General features: G+C 52.8%; 2 protein-coding genes across 8 annotated transcripts in view; both read right to left on the reverse strand.

Moving 5' to 3' along the window:
- FIGNL1 (fidgetin like 1) lies at positions 261 to 4,306 on the reverse strand. 4 transcript variants are annotated; one of them, XM_005667897.2, is made up of 3 exons: positions 4,248 to 4,306; positions 3,402 to 3,495; positions 261 to 3,021 (listed from the first exon to the last, which is right to left on the reverse strand). In XM_005667897.2, the coding sequence occupies exon 3, from the start codon at positions 3,009 to 3,011 to the stop codon at positions 984 to 986; it is 2,028 nt and encodes a 675-aa protein (XP_005667954.1). In that variant the 5' UTR covers positions 3,012 to 3,021; positions 3,402 to 3,495; positions 4,248 to 4,306; the 3' UTR covers positions 261 to 983. The 4 variants fall into 4 exon arrangements, with proteins under 4 accessions (XP_005667954.1, XP_013835459.1, XP_013835458.1 ...); XM_013980005.2 differs by lacking the exon at positions 4,248 to 4,306 and adding an exon at positions 4,084 to 4,197; XM_013980004.2 differs by lacking the exon at positions 4,248 to 4,306 and adding an exon at positions 3,683 to 4,071.
- Positions 12,408 to 24,232, reverse strand: part of DDC (dopa decarboxylase) — a 74,857-nt gene continuing 63,032 nt past the window's right edge. For 2 of the 4 annotated variants that reach the window (XM_021063928.1, XM_021063929.1), the window contains 5 exons: positions 23,835 to 23,854; positions 21,915 to 22,013; positions 19,447 to 19,548; positions 15,385 to 15,589; positions 12,410 to 12,794 (listed from right to left, as the gene is read on the reverse strand). In XM_021063928.1, coding sequence (XP_020919587.1) covers positions 12,781 to 12,794; positions 15,385 to 15,589; positions 19,447 to 19,548; positions 21,915 to 22,013; positions 23,835 to 23,854 — 440 coding nt within the window. In that variant the 3' untranslated portion in view covers positions 12,410 to 12,780. Of the gene's footprint in view, positions 12,795 to 15,384; positions 15,590 to 19,446; positions 19,549 to 21,914; positions 22,014 to 23,834; positions 23,855 to 24,232 lie in introns of all 4 variants that reach the window. The other 2 variants (XM_021063927.1, XM_021063930.1) reach the window with 2 other exon arrangements.

Below are 24,232 nucleotides of genomic sequence, written 5' to 3' on the forward strand. Positions count from 1 at the left end.
GGCGTTGATCCGGCGTTGCTGGGGCTGTGGTGTAGGCCGGCAGCTGCAGCTCCGACTAGACCCCTAACCTGGGAACTTCCATGTGCTGTGGGTGAGGACCTAAAAAAAAAAAAAGAAAAGAAAAAATCTGGAAGCCTGAAGCCTGAAACTGAAATGATAAGAGTACATTCCTCAAAGCGATTTTTATTGTCTTCTTTTTGTTCATCTCTATTTTCTAGTATTTCTACAGAGAAGATGCATCAGTTAAGAAAACAAAATAGTCCATTAGAAAAATCTGAAAACATTTATTTTTGAAAGAGGCTGTGAAGTAGTGTCAAATGCTAATTTTAAATATCACCCACACCCTGGAAAACCAACGTCTTCAGCTTTAAGTTCTGTGGCTCTGCCTCTGATAAGAGATTACACCTTTGCTATTTCTGAACATGTTACTGGTAAGGGAAAACTGTAGGAGATTAGAGACGAGAATCAAGTAAAAAATGGCACTTTCACGCTAGCTTCGGTTGAGATCATAGATCTATGAAACGACAGTAAGCCACAGTCAGTTTCAAGTGTAAACCATTCGACCAGCGAACACCAGGACGTATGCGAACCACAGAAGAGACACTTTCTTCAATAAGAGATGCATATAAACCAGATATATCCTCATATACAAATCACAGGTTTTTTAAAGGTTCAATTTGAACTCTGTAGTCATCACAGTATATATCCTAAAAAGAAAGACCTCTTAGCAACAAAAAACAAAAAAAATCTTCCTCTCATTTTATATGAATAGGCATACACATCAGGATGAAAACAGAGCCGATATTAACACAGGCTAAGTCAATCAATTATAAAATGGAAGCTACTCTTATTCTATTTTATTTGAGGGTCAGAATTCAGAACATATATGCAATGTACAATTAATAAATTCCCAGTTTCCTGGGCCAAAAAAAACGGAAAGACTGGACGACAAAGATGCCATCTCTTAATGTCAAGTGTCCTGCTTACTTGCCACACCCAAACGTCCTGTTCCAGTTTTCATAAAGCTGTAAATCTTCTGGAGACACACTTGGTCGCACAGTCCTAAACGCATTTTCAAAGTCACTGAAAGCTATCGGTCGAACCTGATCCGGTGTTATGGTGGCAATGTCTGCAGCCTGTAAACTGCGGATAGGGCCAAGCGACGCCTCCCTGCACAGCTGCGTCATGTCGGCGCCCGAGAACCCATCTGAGCGCCCCACGACCAGGTCGATTTCCTCCTCGCTGAGGCAGCACTGCTCCCTGGACATCAGATTAACTACTATCTGCTTCCTGGCTGACGCTTCCGGGAGGGGAATGTAAAGCCTTTTCACCAACCTTCTCCGGGCAGCCTCGTCAATCTCCTGTGGCCGGTTGGTCGCTCCCACCACTAGGATGCGATCTTCCGAAGATGTGGCTGCTCCATCCAGCTGAACCAGAAATTCGGTTTTTATCCTTCTAGAAGATTCGTGCTCCCCATCTCCCCGCTGAGATAATAGGGAATCAATTTCATCAATAAATATCACAGCCGGTTGCTGACACCTCGCAACAGCAAACAAGGCTCGGACCATTTTCTCCCCCTCGCCCACCCACTTGGAGGTCAGCGAGGAAGCAGAGATACTGAAGAACGTCGCCCCAGACTGACTGGCAATGCACTTGCCGATCAGAGTCTTCCCAGTCCCGGGAGGACCGAAGAGCAGAATCCCTTTAGGGGGCCCCCGCAAGCCCGTAAAGATGTCTGGCCGCATCATGGGCCACACGACGATCTCCTTTATCGTGGCTTTGGCAAATTCTACGCCTGCAATATCTTCCCAGTGCACTGGAGGTCCATGGTCCATGATCTCATTCATAATAAGCTCAATCATCTTGGGCTCCAAGCTCTTCAGACGCTCATCCACGGGGCGTGCCGGCTCTGCGGGTCCTGCACCGGAAGTCTTACACTGCATCCCCCCACCCTCATCTCCCCCGTCCTGCTTGGGTACCGGGGGCACAAACTTCCCAAATATGCCTCGGGATCTACCAGCTCCCAGAGACTTTTTCACACCACCATACAAAGGCCCTGGCGCGCGCTGGGGCTGCTGGGCCTTCTTCTGCTGATCTACCCATAACTGCTCTCTGGCAGTTCTAAAGGCAGGCAGGCTGCCCTCCTCCCTTTGGCCATTATCTTCTGTTTTACTAGCAGCCTTATGCAGCACTGGGGTGGAAAGCGCATCAGTGGTGCTGTAACTGAACAAGGCTTTCCTTTCCCGTGGATTTTCACAGCCGGAAGGAAAACAAGACAGGTCAGAGGAGAATACATTTAGTCCTGTGTTGGCTTTCGGAGCATTAGTACTTTCCTTTCTGACATTTCCAAATAAGGGCTTGGCATGGGCTTTCACAGTGCCTGACGCACCAAAAGGTGCCAAGACAGGACACGTGGTGGTGGGGTTAGCCACCAAGGGTGGCTGGGCATTCCGAGGGCACGTCATAGGACTGCCCTCAGGGATGTCCTGGTTTCCACCTGTCCCACAGGCCGAGTTTGTTAATGGGTCACTCTCCTCAGAAGTCCCCCAGAAACTACACTTAGGAAGGTCGCTGACAACGGTCTCTCTATGGATGACTACGGAGGCAGCGGCAGGTGCCAACAGAGAGTCTCTGGATTTTCTGCCCGCCTCCATCATCTCCTGCACGCTCCTCATTTGGAAAACATTATTTATTGACAACCCAGACCTCCACTGGTCACTGTCAGTTTGCTGAGACCTTGCTAGAGTTAAAATGTCTTCTGCATAGTTATTCAAGCCAGTTTCAACATTGTCAGAATCAATAACTGCGGAATACTTCTCTGCATACTTTTTGAACAGCTTGGCAGCACAGACCTGGGAGATCTCGGCGTTTGCCCATGCATACTGAATACGGAGGACCTGTGCTCTGAAGGCGTCTGCCTTCTGTCCTGGTGTACACGTGCCAGATGTAACTGCAAAGTGATGCTTCTGCCACTCACTCAGGTGTGCAGACCTGGAGCTGGAGGCCTGCATTTTGCAGGTTCTATACCAAATGACAAAGATGAAAAAGAATCAGTATCAAGAAAAAAACAAAGACAAAATACCTTAATCGTACTTTTTAAATCTCTGCTCATCTGAAGGAAGGGACACGGGGCTTTTTACTTAAAAAGGAAATTTATAAAGAAAGGCCGCCTATAGGGGGAACATCTAATCAACCACAGCTTTCAAGCATTCAGGATATAAAAGAATAGATGTGACTTAAAAATGCTCTGCTAGGGGTTAAACTGTTTCAGTTACATAAACGATTTTCCCTGTGAATACGGAAAATACTCGTAAGGTTTAAATGGAAAGGACCGAAAATTAATCAGCAAAAAGGCAGGCAATATGGAATAACGGGACTACAGACAAAAAAGCAAAACAAACCAAGCCAAGCCCAGCGTTTGGGTCTGGTCGCTAAGAAAAATCAGACGAAGGATCCCATGCGAGCCTCTTACTATCGACGGGCCTTCGGTTTTATCTGTAAAATGGGAGACACCACTGTGAGAATCAAGTCAAATGATGAATATGAAAACACTTGAAAATTACTCTTGCCATGCCTACTGCGCAAGTGTAACAGGCTGAGAGCGTTTCAGAAGCTCAGCTCAAGTCCCAGCGGCCGTGAGCAAAGGTGCCTGAATCCGCACACAGGCAGGCACTTCACCTACCGGACGGTCCTGATGCTGCCACCAAGGGCCACAGCAACCTAGGTCATCACTACGCGCTACCACACCAAGGGTTCTGCAGGCTTCGCAAGTGAGCACCTAAGGCCGGACGCCCCAGAACCTCTCCCGTTCCCACCTTCCCAAGAAGCCCCTGCGAGCGCGCCCGGCGCCCGGACGGGCTCCCGTCCACTCGGACGCAGCCGCCGCAGGCCCCGCCATCCCCGCGCTCTCTGGCTGCCGGAGGCAGGACGGCACGACCCGGACCGGCACTCGGCTGGCCCTTCCCCTCCGGGTGCGGGCGGCCACCGGCCTCAGGCCCCGGCACGACTCGCGCGGGCTCTCCCCGCGGGAGCCTCCAGGAGCGCGCGCCGCCCGCGCCCCTCTCCGCGGCCCACCCGCCGCACCCCCGCTCCAGAGGCAGCTCGGGTCCCGACGCCGCTGGGGACGTGCCCGCCGCGAGAGCCCACCCGGGCCGCCGCCCGGGAAACCGCTCACGCTCCTCGGCCCCACGCCCCCTCCGCGCCCCGCCCCGCTCCGGCCGCCCTCGGTCCCTCCGCGCCGCCCGGACCTGCAGCGGCCGAAAAGCGCGCCGGACAGTGTGCGCCTGCGCACTGCAGCTACGGCGCGAGACGGCGCCGTGCGTGCGTGCGTACGTGCGAGGGCGGGGCGGGGCGGGGACGCGTGCGGCGAGGCGGGGGCGCGCGGGGCGGGGCGCGCGGGGCGGGGCGGGGGCGCGCGGGGCGGGGCGGGGCGGGGACGCGTGCGGCGAGGCGGGGGCGCGCGGGGCGGGGCGGGGACGCGTGCGGCGAGGCGGGGGCGCGCGGGGCGGGGCGGGGCGGGGGCGCGCGGGGCGGGGCGGGGGCGCGCGGGGCGGGGCGGGGGCGCGCGGGGCGGGGCGGGGCGGGGGCGCGCGGGGCGGGGCGGGGCGGGGGCGGGGCGCGCGGGGCTCTCCCGGGAGCGGAGCCCCAACCCCGTCCCCGCGGCTCTGTGGCCGAGCGCCCCTCCTGACACGTGGGCATTCTCTCCTGCCCTGCGCTCCTTGGGGACAAGCAACTAGGGTACGAGCAAGTGCCCGTTTATTCCCGTGGACTGTGTCCCAGAACAGGATAGCCCCAGCAACCCACGTGGTAGCTAATGTCACCGTGTGGAGGCTGGCAATTCCAGGTCTGATGATATGACCCGAGGGCGTCAGGAAGGAGCATCTTCCCATCTTCTTCCTCCCCTGTTCCAAGGGAGCCCCCAAGGGAAACAGGTCACATAACCCTCTTTATTTTCAGGGAGCCCCCACAATCCAAGGAAACAACTCACATAACCCTATTTCTTTGTATTTATTTCTTTATTATTATTATTATTATTTTTATTTTTTTGTCTTTTTGTTTTTTCTAGGGCCACACCTGAGGCATATGAAGGTTTGCAGGCCAATCGGAGCTGTAGCTGCCGGCCTACGCCACAGCCACAGCAAGACAGGATGCCAGCCGGGTCCTCGACCTACACCACAGCTCATGGCAATACCAGATCCTTTACCGGCTAGGGAAGGCCAGGGATTGAGCCTGCACCCTCATGGTTCCCAGTCGATTCCTTAACCACTGAGCCATGATGGGAACTCCTCACATAACCCTATTTAAAGCAAGAAGGGGCCAAATGGGGAGAACTGTCCATACTTCTGTCTGGGAAAAAGGAAGAAGCCATTTCTCAGAAAGCCCCAGTGGCCTTCCTCTTGGTCCTGCGGCTATCCTTTCCCGGAGAGTGAGTGTCCGGGACAGAGGATGGGTAAGATGACTGTCCAGGGGCAACTAAGAGCACATGACACTGAGATTCAAGACCTGAAGAAGCGTGAGGCAAAACATTTTTAAGACCCTTCTTTTATGATTTTTTTTTAATGGGCACAAAATAATGAAAGGGATTAGACAATGCCTTTTTAAAAATAAAGGCTTTCAAGGCAAAGAGCTCATAATTCATCTCTTGGCTTAGATAGTAATAAAAGATTCTTATTGTTCATTCTTTACTGTTTAATTATTATAACTACCCAGAATAAAAAAAAAAAAAGAAAAGAAAATGAAAATGGAGTTCCCGTCATGACTCAGCGGAAACGAATCTGACTAGGAACCATGAGGTTGCAGGTTCAATCCCTGGCCTCCCTCAGTGGGTTAAGGATCTGGCCTCGCTGTGGCTGTGGTGTAGGCCAGCAGCTGTACCTCCGATTAGACCCCTAGCCTGGGAACCTCCATGTGCTGTGGGTGAGTCCCTAAAAGCAAAAAAAAAAAAAAAAAAAAAAAAAAAAAAAAAAAAAAAAATTAAATAACAAATATATATAAAAAAAGAAAATGAAAATGAAAACCGTTATCTCAAGACCAACTCAGAAATATGATTACTAGCTTTTTTTTACTTATACATTTTGAACTTACCATATAAATACTATGTGGGTAACTAGCAATTTGGGGTGAATGTCATCACCAAAATTTTAGTGATAGCATTCTGGAGAATTCATATAAGCCACGGCCTTAGCCTCATGTGAAGATTGTCAAATACCGAAGTTCATTTATGGTTGCCAAGGTTAAAGTATTTCCAAGTGACACCAGGATGGTCACTTGACTTTTGTGCGTTCGTTGCCAAAGCGTTTTCCAGTCCAGCAGTTTTCTCTTTCTGCACAGCTGGCCAAAATCGCACTCAGTTCTGTACCCTCTCTGAACTTCAGCCTCGTCCTCAGCTATAAAACAGGAAAATAAACTTCTCTAACTCAGCTGATATTGTAAGCTTTATGATTAACCTGAGCTCTAATACTTAAATGATCAAAGCAGTAGCTGGCATATTGCAGACGTACAGCAGGAACTTCGATGCTCTGTTACGTGCATTGCTACTGTTCATGCCATTTGGGGGATTCAAACCCTTAAGCCAAAGCAAGATTTTTTCTTCTTTTACAAATGAAATACCTCAGAATGCTGTCCTAATACTTCAGCATAATTTGTAAACGTGCTTGAGCTACACAGGCCTTAGCATTTCCTTCTGAGACCATAGACTGTGAATTTTTTTTTTTTTTTTTTTTTGTCTTTTGTTGTTGCTATTTCTTGGGCCGCTCCCGCGGCATATGGAGGTTCCCAGGCCAGGGGTTGAATCGGAGCTGCAGCCACCGGCCTATGCCAGAGCCACAGCAACGCAGGATCCGAGCCACGTCTGCAACCTACACCACAGCTCACGGCAACGCCGGATCGTTAACCCACTGAGCAAGGGCAGGGACCGAACCCGCAACCTCATGGTTCCTAGTCGGATTCGTTAACCACTGCGCCACGACGGGAACTCCTGAATTTTTTTTTTTTTTCCCTCTCGGGTAAAATATTTTGAACCTGCAAAGGAAGAGGTTTTCATGTACAGCAAACAAAGTGCCAGTTCTTGGTGTGAGGGATTCTGGGAGCAGGCTTCTCATTTCCATATTCATGAATATTATAAACATGGTCTCAAATAAATGCCAGTGCACACTTCAGTGATCTCATTTGTTTTTGAGCAGAGGGAGAATACGGCCCCAAATTATGTGCATCTCCGTCTGCCAGGAGAGTTACTCTAACTTTAAAAGCGGTGTGTTTGTGGGTCCAGGGAAGTGAATGGGGTCGAGGAGATGGGGAAAAGACAGGACAAGGGTCTGTTCCTTCTTGGTGGGTTCCTACATGTGGCTGGATTCTGACTGATGTCCCGCCTTTCAGCTCCCTAACTCAGTGTTTAGCAAGAAGACAGGGTGGAGGACCAAGCGTCAAGGGGATGGGTCCCTGCCCCCAGTGGGGAAGTAGGGATGCGTGGACCTGGGGTGGGTGAAATGCACAATTCCAGTAAAGGAGTCTCCCTGGCTGCAATGGATGAACGGTAAGGGCTATGAAAAGACTGCGTGGCATTGCCATCCGAAACAGAGCTGGTGAGCAGGGACACGGGGCCTTCCCTGAGTGCAGCAGGCACAGCGGGGAAGGGACTCTGCTTCGGTTGCTTTTCCACCAGAGTCTCGCCAACAACCGGAGCCGGCATTTCCTGTGCTTCCAGTTTGATACCGTATGTTGTGGGTTGAATCGCATCCCTCAAATGTACGTCCGTGTCCTGACCCCCAGGATCTGTGATGGTCATCTTATTTGGCTGTAGGGTCTTTGCAGCTGTAGTGGAGCTAAAATGAGTTCAGTCGTTAGGAGTAGGCGGACCCTAATCCAACATGACTGGTAGTTTTATAAGGCAGAAGAAAAGACAGAGGCAGACAGAGCAGTTAGAGCCACCAGCCAAGGGCCATCTGGGGCTGGCCTGGAGGGGGCAGAGGGACCTCCCTGGAGGCTTTGGAGGGAGCCTGGCCTGGCCGACATCTTCACTTCGGGACCCTGGCCTCCAGAATTCTGAGATAGGAAATGTCCCTTCCTTTCAGCAGCCCTGGGAAAGGAACACACCGTATTCTTATGGCAGGGGGATGGAGGCAGCTTTCCAGAGTTCCCATCCCCCCGTCTGCTACTCAGCAGGCCCCTCCAAGGTTTGCTGTCGCGGGGGGGGGGGGGACAAATGACCTTGACACCTTGACATCGGAAGCCTGGCCCCCAGGAAGCACTGCCCAAGTGTGAGCATAGTTGTTTGGGCCAGGCCAGCCCTTTGCTGGACACAGGTTGGCCAGGTGACAGCTTGTCACTGAAAAATAACCCATATGCTATTGGTGGTATTTCCAGCCTGTAATTTAGCCAGGCTCCTGTATTTTCACTGACTGTGGGAATCTCAGAGATAGACGAGCGCTTCCAGGTCACCACTTTTCAGCCCCTGGAGGAGTTTCCCCACGGTTTCTTGACCATCGATTGTCCTACCGCAGTCAACACCCACGGCGGTGGGAACTTTGCTGCCCGCTGAGAAAACACCTTCTACTTGCTGGTATTCAAGTTCTACTTCACGTGGAAGAAAAGTCTGTCTCCCCGTATGGCTCATTCTTTGGAGGCACGAAGACTTTGAGAGCAAGCAGAAGGTCTGAAGACAGCTACCAGGGAGGCCACTCGGCGTCCTTCCGTTTGAACCCTCCTCTGGGACGGGGCTCCTCTCTAGGCCCCGGGGGGTGGCTCGTACAGCAGCAGGGTCTGGCTTAGATGTCAGCTTTGGCCTCGCGGGGTTTCCCGCACGTGAGCCCACCCTGTTCCTTCCTTTCTCCTGCCTTTCCTCACCCCTCCGTTTTGCTTGGTGGAGTCTACACTCAAGTTTCTCCAAAGCGCTGGTTCCAAACTGATCCAGGTCTCGCAAGCAACTTATTCTGGCGGTGCTTTCTTAGTAATTTTTTCTATTATGTTTGGGTGATGGCAGGAGACAGAGATAAATGAAGAAATGTATTTCAATATCAAATGCAACAAAAAACCCAAAAATGTTCTAATTTGGGGAAATTACATGATTCAGAAAAGCAATAAAAGAGCATTTAAATCAAAAAGCCGTCAGGCAATTGCCATGGCTCTCCTCAAATCCAGCTTTCTGAAGAAAAGATCAGCAGGATTTGTTGCTAATTTGCAGCGTGTGTTGGATTCTCAGGTTAAGGGGCACAGGTGTGAGGCTGATGGATGCTGGGAACCCACTTCCTCCACCCACTGACATGCTGCCTCTCCTTTTTCATCTGAGTTTTTTTACTGATTCCTCTTGTGACTGGCGTGGAGGTGGCCGGGATGAGATTCTCTGGTTTCAGGAAGTTTTGCTCTTTCCTGCGTTTTAGGGAAGAGGGTATGTGATCCCGGGAGATATCACAGGTCTGATAAAAAGAACTATGTATTTGGCCCCTGGTTCCTAAATCCCTGGGAATCTATGGATAACAGGAATCTCTTTTGTTCTAAGGAGGCTACTCTTGCCAGGTCCCTAGACAGAGTAAGGATGGAGACGGTCACCATGGTGACAGGGCTGGACCATTCAGCCCCATCCCACCCCTGACCTCCAAGGACGGGAAGGGGCCAGAGACTGAGCTAATCCCAATGGCCAAGGATTTAATCCATCACTAATTTAACAGAACCTCCGTAGAAGCCCCCAGTCGAGGGGTTTGGACCACTTCCAAGTGGGTGAACACCTGAGACTGCGCGGGGAACGATGCTCTTGGGGGGGGGGGTGGAGGGAGGGTTCGCTCCCCTTCCCCATCCCTGCCTCAGGCACCTCTTCTGTGTGGCTGCTCCTGAGTTGCATCCTTCACAATAAACTGGTAAGTATAAGTAAGGTGATTCCTGAGTCCTGCGAGCTGTTCTAGCTTGTTATTGATCCTGTCGAAGGGGTGATGGGAGCCCCCAGTTTCTAGTGGGTAAGTCAGGAGTGCAGGAGCCCCAGGACCTGTGGCTGGCACCTGAGCTGGAGGTGTCTTGTGGGACCAAGCCCTTCACCTGCGGGCTTCGATACTAACTCAGGCAGGTGGTGCCAGACAGCTGGAGAAGTCAGGTTGGAAAAGACCCCGGGCTTTCGGCGCCAGAAGGGAAAACCCTTTCATTTGGTGTCAGAAGTTTCGTAGGTAAAACCAGTTTTCTTGGTATCAAGATGTGCATTGTGTCCAGATCTCTCTGGGATCTTGCCAGCACTAACGGGAGGTACCCATTATCGGGAAGGACCTTCTCGTGCCAGCGCCAGTGGTGGGGTCTGCCCACGACCTCACAGCACGATGTGAATAGAGACTTCCATGACGATGCTACACAGACGGGTTAGGCTGCATCACCCAGACCTTTAAAAACTTCTCCCCATTGTCGGGTCAGGATCAGGGTCCAAGACCCTACCCACGGGGACTGAATGTCCTCACAGCCAATTGTCCTAAGAAACAGCTCATCCTGGAGACAGCGTGTTTGGCAGCAGGGCTGAGGGGGTGAGGGGGCGATTTCCAGACTGTCACAGTCCTGTCCTCACTCGGACAAGTCACTGAACCTCTTCATGGCTTAGTTTTCTCATCTGTGAACGGGGAACAATCATTGAGAACTTAAAAATAAGCATTAAGGTGACATTTTAAGGTTTTTATAACAGCACCCAGCACAGAGCAAATGCCAAGAGTGTGTATGTTAAATAAACTGGGAGAGAGCAAATCATGCCCTTTGGCAGCAACACGGATGCAACTGGAGACCCTCGTCCTGAGTGAAATAAGTCAGAAGGAAAGACAGACACCACATGACACCACTTATATCTGGGGTCTCATCGACGGCACAGAGGGACTTATCCGCAGAAAAGAAACACATTCACGGACTAGGAGAACAGACTTGTGGTTGCCAAGGGGGCCGGGGAGGGAGCGGGCTGGACGGGGAGTCTAGGTTAGTCGCTGTTAACTATTCCATGCAGAATGGAGAAGCAACGAGGTCCTGCTGTCCAGCACAGGGAACTATGTCCAGTCTCTGTTATCATGATAGAAGATAGCAAGAATCTTCTATGAAAAAGAGGGTGTGTGTGTGTGTGTGTGTGTGTGTGACCGGGTCACGTTGCTGTACAGCAGAAATTGACAGAACATTGTAAATCAACTATACTTTAAACTGTAAAAGAATAAACTGCGAGGAAGTAGGCCTCTTGTTTCTAGGCTGGGTGTTTGGGGTCTGGCGGCGAAGTTACAGAGGTGCCTGGAGAGGTCAGGAGGTGGGCGACGTGCCAGGCGTTACCTAGAAATGAGTCGGACAGGCTTCGCCCCCCACTGGGTCTCCAGCCAAGCAGATGCCTGAGAATCTCCGAGGAAACGATCCAGCCCATTTGGGTGGGGGGGGCTCTTCGTCACCCGGCCAGTGTCCGCCCCCTCGTGTCTGCCTGTCTCCCACAACTGCTGGGACCCTACTGTCACCTGCCGCCCAGACCCCTCAAACCTCAGTCTTCTTTCCAAAGTGCGTTGAGGGGGGGATGGGGCTACTCCCAAAAGGCCGAGGGCTGTGCTCGTGAGTCTGGGGCCTTGTCTGGAAGGCCTGGCAGCAACAGCAGCTAGAGAGTGGCCTCGGGTGCAGACCGCCTCACTGTGAGACGTGCACCCTTCAGCCTCAATGCCAGGTCTGAGCGCTCAGCCCTCCTCAGGTCCTAATTTCTGGCCCGCGTGGACCCCAGTGGCCCATCCCCATCCCCGTGCCACCGTGGAGGTCAGGTCTGGCCCACCGATGGGCAGAGGACAAACGACCTGGCCAAATGAGATGCGGACTGCAGGCATCTGTCCTGCTTCCAGATTTCTGAAAAACAGGCGATTCAGTTACTTGCCCATAGGTCAGAGGTCCTTGAGATTCAAATATCCCTGTTAGTAATCCAAAGACCCCTTTCTGAGAGCGCTTTTGCTAACTGTGCAGTCTGTAAAGGGTAAGTCTTCATCTCGGGGTTAAAATACACGTTTCTCAGAGCAAAATGGTTTCAGATAAAGACTGGCTGTTTGGATGCACACGGCAACTTCTCGATGTTTAGGTGGAAAGACCCCTCCTTCGGTTGCTTGTTAATCATGGGGCCACAGGGCTGTTGCACTGATCGGATGAGGACACCGAGACCCCTGAGGTCTTCCCCGTCGCACCAGCAGAACTGGATCTCGTGTCTTGGTTCTGAATTTATTTCTTTAGAAACCAGAGTCATCTCCAAGGAAGACTCGTGTGTCGTTACTGCATCCAGAACAGTGCCTGACACACGCCAGGCACCTCATAACCACCTGCCGACTAAATGAATGCCATTCGGAGAAATCCAAGAAGGCCACGCCTCTGGCTGTCGTGAAGGGGTAAGTCCACACGGTAACAATTTGGTACCGTGTAGAAACAGGGTGCTCACCAGACACAACCACTGTTACACTTCACATCATTTATTAAGCATTAAGCCACAGGACAGAGTAATTTAAAGACCACGGGTATCATCTCAAATCCCATCAGCATAGGTTGCCCCGGAAAGTGGACCACCGCTGACAACTTCAAGGATGCAGAAACCTATGATGTTTTAATCAACAAACAATCACAGCCAAATAAAGAGTAAAAGCTGTCTCCACTGGGATTAACTTTTCAAAGAGCAAATAATACTTCTTCATTGCTGAGAGGCTGGTCAGACGTAGGCACAAGCTTCTTTCTGGAGAACGTGGGCTAAAGAACTGGGGGGACCATTGCAGGCTCTACGCCTCGGAGCGGGGACGACGCGTCTCCTCCGATTCTGCTCTTCAGGGCACTTCAACTTTTGATCTCTACAGGGAAAAAATAACTTGACCATATGGCTATATTCAAAAAAGCTTAAAAATCAGAATGTGTATACTCCTCATTTGAACACAAAGAAGGACTCTACCGTTTGGCGAACCGTCCAATGGAAGAGAGTTTGAGCTGAAAGAAACGTTTGTATTGCCGATCTGGCTCCTCTAGGATACATTTTATTAATGTCAACTAGAATCTGGGTCCAGTTTTCTATCTACTGCGAAATAGGATAGTTTCTTTCACAACTATGACATTGCGGATTTGATGTACATTCACTTTTTTTTTTTTTTTTTTTTTGGCTTTTTAGGGCCGCACCCTTGGCATAAGGAAGTTCCTGGGTCAAATCAGAGCTGCAGCTGCGGGCCTACACCACAGCCCCGGCAACATGGGATCCAAGCCACGTCTGCGACCTATACCACAGCCCATAGCAACACCAGATCCCTGACCTACTAAGTGAGGCCAGGGATCAAACCCAGGTTCTCATGGATACTGGTTGGGTTCATTACCAGGGGAACTCCCATTTACATAAGTTTTACGAGTAAAACCAAGGGATTAAGATTTTCATCCCTCTAGTTAATCTGACCCAAACAACATATATGCATTACAATTTACTATTATATCCTATGTCAAAAAATATTAAACCTGGAGTTTCCGCTGTGGCACAGTGGGTTAATGATTCGACTTGTCTCTGTGGGGGCACCGGTTCAAGTCCGGGCGTGGCACAGTGGATTAAGCAGCCTGCATTGCTGCAGTTGTGGCAGAGACTGCAGCTCTAGCTTGGATTGCATGCCTGGGCTGGGAACTTCCATATGCAGCCAGGATGGCCAAAAAAAGGGAGGGGGGAAGGTTATTTAAAAACCTTTTGAAATGATATAATGACTCCACGGTAAGTTGTGACTTCTGTCAGAAATGCGCCTCTGTTTCTGATCGTTTTTCTGAGCCACGGTCTCTTCCTGTGTTGTTTTGGACACACGGGGATAAGAGTACGATGGAATGAGATACGCAGACACAGGCTGCAGAAACGTTCCTCTGGAGTGTCTGCCTCGTATGGGTTTGTTTTCAATGTGTCTTCTTTCCCCACCTACGCACACAGCCCCGCCACCCAGGCATGCTTATCTCGGAGCAATGGGGTAATCTGGAAATATGGGCCTCTCCCCCACCTCTTCTCAAGCTAGAATTTTGCGGTTGCTCTCCAGAGGGTGGCCCCTCGGCTTACAAGCAGCAGACTTTTAGGAAAGGGCTTTGCTGGAGTTCCCGTCGTGGCGCAGTGGTTAGCGAATCCGACTAGGAACCATGAGGTTGCAGGTTCGATCCCTGGCCTTGCTCAGAGGGTTAAGGATCCAGCATTGCTGTGAGCTGTGGTGTAGGTTGCAGACGCGGCTCGGATCCCGCATTGCTGTGGCTCTGGTGTAGGCTGGTGGCGACAGCTCCGATTCGACCCCTAGCCTGGGAACCTCCACATGCCACGGGAGTGGCCCAAGAAATGGCAAAAAGACAAAAAAAAAAAAAAAAAAGACGAAAAAAAAAAAAGAAAGGAAAGGGCTTTGCTGAGCTAGGAAGGGGGCCTGGTGTTTCGGGGCAGAGGAGGTGGATCCCGGACCTCTCAGGCCAGCAGCCGTGGATGGGCCTCCCCATAAATGACATAGGGTCTTTACCCTCCGGGTTTTGAGCCCCACAATATCTCAGGTATTCCCAGTTTACAGCACAGAAGGTCAAGCTGAAGGCTAATTGCATCGCCCACTTTGGTTAGACGTCCGAAGGTGACGAGACGGGCAGCGGGCAGGAAAAGAGAAAGGGCAGCAGAAGCTCCCACTACCGACCACCCCAGCCGCCAAGTGGGATGAAAAGAAAAAAGAAACCAGGAAGGTGGACAACGTCCAGTGGCGTGACCTCCCTAAGGAACTAGCGATGCTCTTAAGATCCCTGTGGCTCCACAGGCATCATTTCAGCCCGTCACCAGTGCTGCGTTCGTGCGTTTTCCTTCAGCATTGCCCGCCTGCTTTCCTGCAAAGGATGCCCAGCATTCCAGACTTTTCCCTGCTCTAAACCATCATGAATTTGGTTCTTCCTGACTGTAAACCATCAGTCATGTCAAATTGCCTTTAAAAAAAAAAAGTTGTGGCCACACCTGCAGCAAATGGAAGTTCCTGGGCCAGGGATTGAATCCGAGCCACGGCCATGACCTACACCACAGCTGAGGCAATGCTGGATCTTTAACCCATGGCACCAGGCCGGGGATCGAACCCATGCCTCCTCATCAACCTGGGCATCTGTGGTTAGCTTCTTAACCCACTCTGCCACAGTGAGAACTCCCAAATTGCCTTTTTTGGGGGGTTCATTCATTTCCACTCATGTACAGTTTGCCTGCTGAATAAATAAGCTTGCAGTGACAGTAAGCTGCCTTCGCCACCCTGAAGAAACCTGAGGGCAAGTCATATGATACATGATTGACCATCTCTCAGAAAAGAGTACAGAGCAGACCTCTCTCCACGTTCCTAGAGCCTCCCCGCGGCATCCGTTCTGTCCACTTCTGCAGCCGAGGGCCCTGCTCCGTCGCCCCCGTGCACGGACGGCAGTGCGGCCTACCTGCCTTTCCCTCCTCCGCGGCCAGCAGCTCGGCCGCCAGCCCTCGGATGTGCTCCCAGGCCAGCCGCACGTGGCCCGACTCCACCTTGCGCGAGCAGATGGCGAACCGCAGCACGAACTGGCCCCTCAGGCGACAGGGAACCAAGTGGATTTTCCTGGCGCTGTTTATCCTTTCCAGAAGCGCTTCATTCAGTCCGTCGGAGCCCTGCAGCAATGGAGAAGGGGGTGCTCAGATCCGCGGGGGGGCACACCTTCCCCAGCAGGCCAAGCGGCGTGGGCAGGGCGGCCACGGGTCACTGCCCCTCGCCTGTTGTGGGCAAAGGTCAAATCTCAACTAAGGAGCCCTGACGTGGCCCCAAAAGATGGCAGCCTCCCCTTGAAGTCAATTTCTTCCTGTTCTACCAGAAAAGGAGACTCCAGGATCCGGGTCTTTTTAGGGCAACAATGACAATCTCTAGGTATGTTACCTGCAAGCTGATGCGCTCCAACAGCACAACTGGGGGTCCTGAGGGCACCAGTGACAGGGTCTCACGAAAACCCAGGAGAAAATATCAGCAAGGTAGAAGATGAAGCGTAAGCGTCACCTTCTTGCTAGAATCTGGGAAAACGGCCCAGGAATCATAGACAAGGGACCAGTGGTGGGCCTGGCTCTGGAAGGGAGCAGCCGGCCAGCCCAGGGCAGGGAGGGGCCTCGCACTGGCCAGACTGGATGTGTCCTGCCTGGGAGCCGTCCCTTCCTGTCTGTGCTGCGTCCTCTGCCCTCCTCCGTCTGGCTGCTCCTCTCATCCTCCCTGCCTCTCTGTTTTTAGGCAGCAATTCCACCCCTGCCCGCCTGTGAGTTGATACAGAAAGGCCTGCATGTGGGGCCCAGCGTCCTGGGTCACAGGGCCATCACTGGCTTGAACCGTTTGCGTCCTCCGTCTGTCTCCACGTAACGGGGAGGAGCAAACTTGGCTCCATGTTAGATCTGTTCTTTTAACTGCGACCTTTGTCCTCTGTCCCTTGTGCTTGGTCATCCTGGTTCTGCACCGTTTGCGAAAGGATGCGGCCCAGAGCCTGAAATACACAGGATGGCCCGTCCTTGAGGCGCTGGCCTTTAAGGGGATTCCATTTTTAGATTAAAAGCTGCTGGACAGAGGATAACATCAGCCTTGTTGGAGGTGTACTGGAACATTCTGACCTGAGCTAAAAGCACAGAGCATTCTGCACCGAGCCATGTGCAACAACTAACCACCCCCTCCCCTCCTCAGAATTCTGATCCGGGGAGATGCTTCTGCGAGACCTTAAGCTGCTACCTTCCCGGTCGGCTGCCTCTACTCCTGGCCCCAACCACTTGTCCCGATTTCCTGGCCTAGAGGGCCGCGAGCAGAACGAGCCTGGCCTCGGGCACGTGGAAGTGAGGGCAGGGAGGACAGTGGGAGAGAGACGTTCTCGGAGGCCAGGCTTGGGCGTGTGTCTGCGCAGAGCCTCCCGGCTGAAGGCCTGGGTGGGCTCCTCCCGGTGCCCAGGGGCAGTGCCTGGGACAAAGGCCTCTCAGACCCTGCCGGTGTGCCCCGGGTCCAGACAGAGCTGGTCCCATGCGAGGACAAGGATGAGACAGAGGAAATGAAGGTACGAAGGGCTGGCATGTCACCAGGAAGACGTCGCAGAAGAGCCAAGGCCTGAAAATTGACATATGCAGAATGTAACAGCAAGTCACTTAGGGAAAACGTGCTTGCCATTTTCAAATGAATGTTTGGACGAGGCACGTTTTCTACTAAATAGAGGCGAAGAGCCAAAGACAGAAAACGGAGATGGAACCGCAGCAGCAAACGGCCAAGGCGAGGAAGGGCGTCTTGCTTGGTCATGAGGAGGGGGTGGGAGGAAATGGGTTCCCTGGAAACAGCGACCAGCCTCAGGTGAAATCAAGACCGTGCCCACTGAGCCGGCCGTGGAGGCCTTGAGGTCCTGAGGGGACAGAGTGGCGCGCAGGATCAAATGGGGACGAGCCGGTAGAGGTGGAGGCAGAAAAATGAACCCTGAGGACTGGACAACAGGCTTCCTCCAGGAGAAGCTGGACTCAGAGAAGGAACAAGTTTCACAAAGCACATGTTTGTCTCCTGAAAAGCCCTGGGCTTCCTGTGTGGGGACCCCCAACTGGGTTTGGTGTCCCAGCAAATTAGGAAGAGAGCATAAAAGGCTTAACTTTTTTTTTTCTTTTCTTCTTCTTTTTTTTTTTTTTTTTTTTTTTTGTCTTTTTCTAGGGCTGCACCCACAGCATATGGAAGTTCCCAGGTTAGGGGTCTAATCAGAGCTGCAGCTTCTGGCCACAGCACAGCAACACGGGATCCATGCCACGTCTGTCACCTACACCACAGCTCATGGCAATGCCGGATCTTTAACCCACGGAGGGAGGCCAGGGATTGAACCCACGTCCTCAGGGATACCAGGGGGGCCATCCACCACTGAGCCATGACAGGAACTCCAATACAAGGCTTAACTTTGACAACACTGCACTAAGTGAAAGAAGCCAGTCACAAAGGCAGTATACTGACGACCCCATTGACATGAATGGCCAGAGCCAACAAATCTGCAGGGACTGAAAGCAGCCAGTGCGAGGTCCCGTCGTGGCTCAGTGGAAACAATCTGACTAGCATCCATGAGGACGCAGGTTCGATCCCTCACCTCACTCAGTGGGTTGAGGATCCGGCGTTGCTGTGAGCTGCGGTGCAGGTCGCAGATGTGACTCGGATCTGGCATAGCTGTGGCTGTGGTGGAGGCTGGCAGCTACAGCTCCAATTCCACCCCTAGCCTAGGAACCTCCATATGCCTTGGGTTCGGCCCTAAAAAAAAAAAAGCAAAAAAAAAGAGAGAGTTGTCCCAAGGATGGGGGTGCTGAGGGTGACTGCCTCTGGCCTTGGGGTTTCTTTGGAGGAGACTGAGGATGCGTGTCTAAGGTTCCATGGACGCCTCCTTCTAAAGTTTGACGGCTGCGCAATGCTGTGGATGTGCCAGGAATCGTTCCAATGTATACGTTCATGGATAAGGTGTGTGGCGTGTGGACGACGCCTCAATAAAACTTTAAAGTTTAAAATCCTACAGGAGCGCTGGCAGTGAAATACATACAAAGCAACTGCTTGATGGCAAACAAGTCCAAGCGCCCTCGGCCGAGGCCAGGGCTGAGAATCTCCACCTCTGCTCACCCGCACGCCTCGTACCCGGACCGGCGCCAGCCTCGCACACCCGCACTCGGGTCTCCACATCGCACTCTGCAGGGAGCTCGCGTCGCCCTGCCAGCTCTTGGGTCAGGACTCCACTATCTCTCTGTCACTTCCAGGCTTCTCCACATCCAGTGCCAGCCAGCCCCCCAAACCTCAAGAATCAGAGAGGGAAGGAAAGTGAGCGAGGGCTGCGCTGTGACTGGCAGCACCTCGACAGGGCCCCTGGGCCCTCGGCTCCTTCTCCCGCTGGCCTTCGTGGGTTTGAGCAGCAAGGCCTGGGGACAGGGTGGACTCTGCAAACGAAAATCTAGCCCCAGGGGTCAGGGCAGTTGGCTCTCACCCAGCCTCCTTCACACAAGGTAGCTTCGTGGGGGCCTGTGAGCTGCACCTCTTGGGGCCCTTGGAGAAACATGGGCATCGTTCCCTGCAAAGGCGGCTGATGGCCTCAGGGCACCACAGGCCAGGGTCCCTCATACCCCTGTGTGCCTGCCAGCAGCCTGGGGGGCATGGAGGGTGCAGAGGCCTCAGGCCCCGGGTGAGCCTAAGCCTGGCTTCTCACAGGCTCCCAGCTGCTGCTGGTCTGGGTCAGGCACCACGCTCAGACTGGAGCCTCTGGACAGGTGGATGGGAAAGTGGCTAGCCCGAGGCCCAGTCTACACCAGCAGAATGCCTGAGACCCGTGAGAAGAGCCGTGTCCTGGAACGTCAGGGCCAGGAGGCGGGAACAGCAGACTGAAAACTGGGGTGCAGTCTGTGGTCTCTGGGGAGCTGAGGTGAGTTTTTGAGCACAGACATCGTTAAAGACACCTTTCTCCCGGTCACAGTCAGGACAGTGCAGGAGACTAGGGGAGACATGGACATACCTTCAGCCGGAAACACACCAGCCCCAGGGTGACTTCGGCACAGACTTCAAAGCGGGGATCCTGAAGCACAAATGCCTCAAACTCATGAGACAGCTGCACGTGCTTGAAAGGAAAGGGAAATCTGAGGTTCTCATCTCCCCTTGATTCAGAACCCAACCGCCTCGACAGCCTCATTAGGCTGCACATCTAGAGTTCATTTATATGCTTTTAGCCGTTTCTTCAGGCACTTCTGCCACCCACTCCCCAGCTGTCCCCACGCAGGTTGGGAAGAAACTGGCTACCTTCAGAAAAACAGCCATTGTCATTTTCTTCTGTTCAGGGAACCATTTTCATCACACCAGAACCATCTTTACAATTTTAGGATAAATGTTGTGAAGAGGGGCTTAGACATTCTAGAAGAGAGATGGTGGCCGACGCGAATCGGATGGCTGAGTGCCGAGGCTTCACCATCCTGTCCTCACCATGGCCCATAAGGCAGGGGATCACACGGAAGCCAGGCCCATTCTGCAGACAAGAAGACTGAGGCTGATCTGGCGCAGCCGCCCAGCACCCGCGCTCCAGTGGGGTCGTTTGTTCTTTTACGGCCCTCGCCACGGTGGGGAGGGCCACGTCCAGGGCTGCTTCCTCTCGCTGGACCCACCTACTTAACTTCTAGGTGTTTATGGAGCTCAAAAGCCGATTCAAACAGTATGAGGTCTGAGGACCAGCTCGCCAATGCCTGGGCACACGCGCAGCTCGCGCTAAACCCGGGCGTCCAGCTCAGGGCTCACTCGCAGGTGCCCAGGGAGCCTCTGAGCAGAAATCGGGCTGCTCAGGCTGAAACGCATTTCAGTGAGCTGTCCCCGGGCACGCGATGAATCTGGTGCCACTAGAGGGTGCCAAAGACAGCTGCTGGCGATGCCCTCAGCTGGATGGGGCTCTGGCCACAGGCACCCTCCTGGTAAGGCAGGACCACACTCTCCGAGAGGCAGGGAGGAGAGCTGCAGCGGGAAGCACCGGACCACACCCGGCTTTCCCTGAGCCTCCAGCTGGGATGGGGAAGTGCGGATAAGCCATTTGTGTTTTGCCTTCTTTCCGCACAGAAGCAGAACCCTCCCTGCTTTTCAGCACAGGTTCTTCAGTGGGGAGAACTCAGGAACACACACACACACACACACACACACACACACACTCCTTTCTTAGTTTCCTTCCCACCGCGACCCCCCTGCACAGCCTTGTACAACAAACAGATGGCCATGCGTGCTCCAGGGGCCCCCCTGCACTGCCCACTGCTACGTGCCCTGCCACGAGGGAGGGGCCTGGGGCCAGCCACACGCCCTGCCTGCAGCTGCAGTGGGATGTAAACGGGAAGGCTGGCCCAGTGCTGTCCCCAGGCTTAAAGACTGCAGGTGTGACCCATCCCTGTGATGTCTGAGGACCTCTGTCCATCAGGGTGGGGTCACGGCTGAGGAAGGACCCCAAAATGGGAGGGCCTGGCTGGAAATCGGCCTTCTGCAGCCAACTAAAGAAGGGGGCGTCCTCTGGCCTCAGTTTCCTCAATTGTCAAAAAGGGAAAACCAGGCTTTACACACTGTCTATAAAATAGATAACCAACAAGGACCTACGACTGCACAGCACAGGGAACTCTACTCAGTATCTTATAATAACCTATAAGGGAAAAGAATCTGAAAAATAGACCATATGTGTATAATAACTGAACCACTTTGCTGTACACTTGAAGTTAACACAGCATGGAAATTTACCATACTTCAAAAAAGAACTGGGGGGTGGGGAGTTCCTGTCGTGGCTCAGCGGTTAATGAACCTGACTAGCATCCATGAGGATGCAGGTTTGCTCCCTGGCCTTGCTCAGTGGGTTAAGGATCCAGCATTGCCGTGAGCTGTGGTGTGGACTGGCAGCTACAGCTCCAATTGGACCCCTACCCTGGGAACCTCCATATGCCACGGGTGCGGCCCTAGAAAGACTAAAAAAAAAAAAAAAAAAATTAAACAAAACAGGGTAATGGGGCTTGGAGTTGATCCATGGTTTTCACATTTCAGTGCTCATCACAGTCACATGTTTGCTGGTTAAACAGTTACCGAGACCCAGCCGCAGAGACCGAGGTCACACACGTGCTTCTGGGTGGAGCGTGTCTGAGAATCATTGGCTGGAAGACACACACTGCCCCCTGGCTCAATCTCTCCCAATCTGGCAGATTTTTTGGAGAAAAACCTATCGCCTTCTGACTGCTGCACTGTTAACTGGACCTCACTGTGGGCCAGCCGTGGCTCCAGCATCAGCTAAGTGTGTTATCACTTCAACAGCATCCTGGAGTGAAAACCTGTCATCTACATGGAAAGGTCTAGAAGCTCCAGAATCTTGCAGTGCCCCAAACTATCCCTCTTATTTGGGTATTAATACATATTACTTGCTTTCTAAAATCTAGGCCTGCCCCAGTGGCACTGGATAAATAATGGAAACAAAATTACCTTGCGGATATAGGCCTGCAGTCCCTTGACTCCGTACATCCTGAAAACAAACCACATTTTCAGGGACCGGAATCGCCGACCCAGTGGCAGCTGCCAGTGCTGAAAGAAAACATAAAATGGCATTTCAGGACCATGCTAAGAGTTGCTTTCCTTTTTGGCTCGTGTCCTTGCCTATTTCCCTCTCTCTCTCTCTCTGTAACATTTTATGTATTATTTATTCATTCATTCATTTATTTTGGCTGAGTCCGCAGCATGTGTAAGTTCCCAGGCCAGGGATAGAATCTTTGCAACAGCAACAACCCAAGCCACAGTGGTGATGACGCCAGCTCCTTAACCCACCAAGCCACCAGGGAACTCGGACTGTTTCTCTTGAAGGCAATTAATTCCCTGGAGGCCACCCCTCTGGCTGCCATGCCCCAAGTTGGACGGCAGAGCTGACAGCAGTGAGATGAGTGGTCCGGTGCCACCGCCCTTGTGGGCAGACAGGGGAGGTGCAGCCCTGCCCCAGGAGGCTTACACTCTAGCAGGGTGGCAGGGGAGCGGTTCACTGATTTCTGCCCATGGGAAAGAGGAAGCAGAGAACAGAAAGCCACACCCTCTGCTGTGCACGTCCCCTGAGCCCCAGAGCCGTCTGGGGAGCAACTTGGATCCTTTTTCTGCCCCACAGGCCACCAAGGAGTCACCTACAAAACACATCTGTCAACATGCGGGGCTTTGCAGGAGCTCTCCCTAGCTTTTGTTTTGTTTTTTGTCTTTTTAGGGTCGCGCCTGCGGCATATGGAGGTTCCCAGGCTAGGGGTCGAATTGGAGCTGCAGCTGCCGGCCTACACCACAGCCACAGCCACAGAAATGCAGGATCCAAGCCGAGTCTGCAACCTACACCACAGCTCACAGCAACGCCAGATCCTTAACCCTCTGAGAAGGGCAGCGATTGGACCTGCATCCTCATGGATACTGGTTGGGCTCTTAACCGGCTGCGCCACAGTGAGAACTCCAGTATCTCTGTTTTATCGACCAGAAAGCAGGCATCAGAGGCTAAGGGTTGTGGAACTCAGAGAGCCGGAGTCACACCCCTGCACGGCTGGCTGGCTTTTATTTAGCTGTGCGTTTGCACATTGTTGGGGGATCTTCTGTAAAGATGAACCTAACTTGGAAACCTTACTGTCACCCCATTCGCTAACGAAGCTGCAAGGTCCCGATACACACGGTGCTGCATCCCTTGCTTTTTCCTCCCAAGGCAGAGCCTCCCGGGAAACCCCAGCAGGATTCAGGGCTAACCCTGGAGAGAAGAGTAGGCAGAACTCCATTTCTCTGGTGCTGGAGTAACAACGCCCACAGTTGAGTTGCCAGCTCATTCCGGTGTGGCCCGAAAAGGCTGTCACTGCCTCTCTGGGGCCCGAGGCTGGGCTGGATTCCCCGGGAAGCAGAGGTGCCTCCGAGCCCCCAGCCTCCACCAGAGGAAAGTTGAGAGAGGACGGTGGGGTCCTGTCTTGTGGGCCATTTTAGTCCCTGCCCAGGGCTCCTGCCTGGGAAGGCGGCTTGTCACCAGAGCAGCGGTTAAGAGCTCTGAGCACTTCTTATGCCCTCTGACCCTTTGTTCTCCCCCTGCCCTGGGGGCTCCAGGCACCAGCCTGAGTGGAAGGGAGGGGCCCGCCTTACAGAGGGATCTGAGTGCCCAGTCCCTGCCCTTCGGCCGAGTGCAGGCATCATCATTTCATCCTAACTCGAGACCTCAGCAGAGGTGCCCACTGCCCAGCACGACCTGTTGTTAGGACCCAGTTAGAGGCTGTGCCTTGTGGAAGGGACCTTGACCCTGAGGGGAACAAGGGGCAGCCGGGGTTACAGTCCAGGACGCCTGGCACTGCATCCGCATTTTGGATTCCCACGTACCTGGCGCTCAGGACGACAACCCCCACTTACCCTGTAGTCCGTGATAAGCCCTGGAAAAGAGAAAGCAGCAGAAAAAAGAACTCATTGAACATGTTGTTGATGACATGCTAATTTGTCCCATCATCTCCTGAACCAGACCTAGGACCTGGGACCGCCGAGGGCAGAGGCTAGGTGTTGGTTGAGACGCGTCTGGGGGAACGGGTCCCCAGGGGAGCCTCAGAGGGCAGAGCCCAGAGGGAAATGCTGACTGGCTTCCCATTCGTGTCACTTTCTGCAGTTACAAAAGCATGGTGATCCGAGAGTCCTTCCATGCCCTTCAGGAAATTGGCCCTCGGATCACACAGAGCTTTATCATCCGGTCGTTCATGCGTAGGGGGGAGGTCTGTGATAGCCAGAGTGGTTAGAATGTGAAAAAGAATCCAACTTGG

Source organism: Sus scrofa, chromosome 9 (genome assembly GCF_000003025.6).
Source record: "Sus scrofa isolate TJ Tabasco breed Duroc chromosome 9, Sscrofa11.1, whole genome shotgun sequence".
In the NCBI taxonomy this organism is placed as follows: Eukaryota; Metazoa; Chordata; class Mammalia; order Artiodactyla; family Suidae; genus Sus; species Sus scrofa.

Bases quoted from the DNA above. Each gene is read 5' to 3' on its own strand.
- FIGNL1 (XM_005667897.2), bottom strand. From the start codon at position 3,011: ATGCAGGCCTCCAGCTCCAGGTCTGCACACCTGAGTGAGTGGCAGAAG.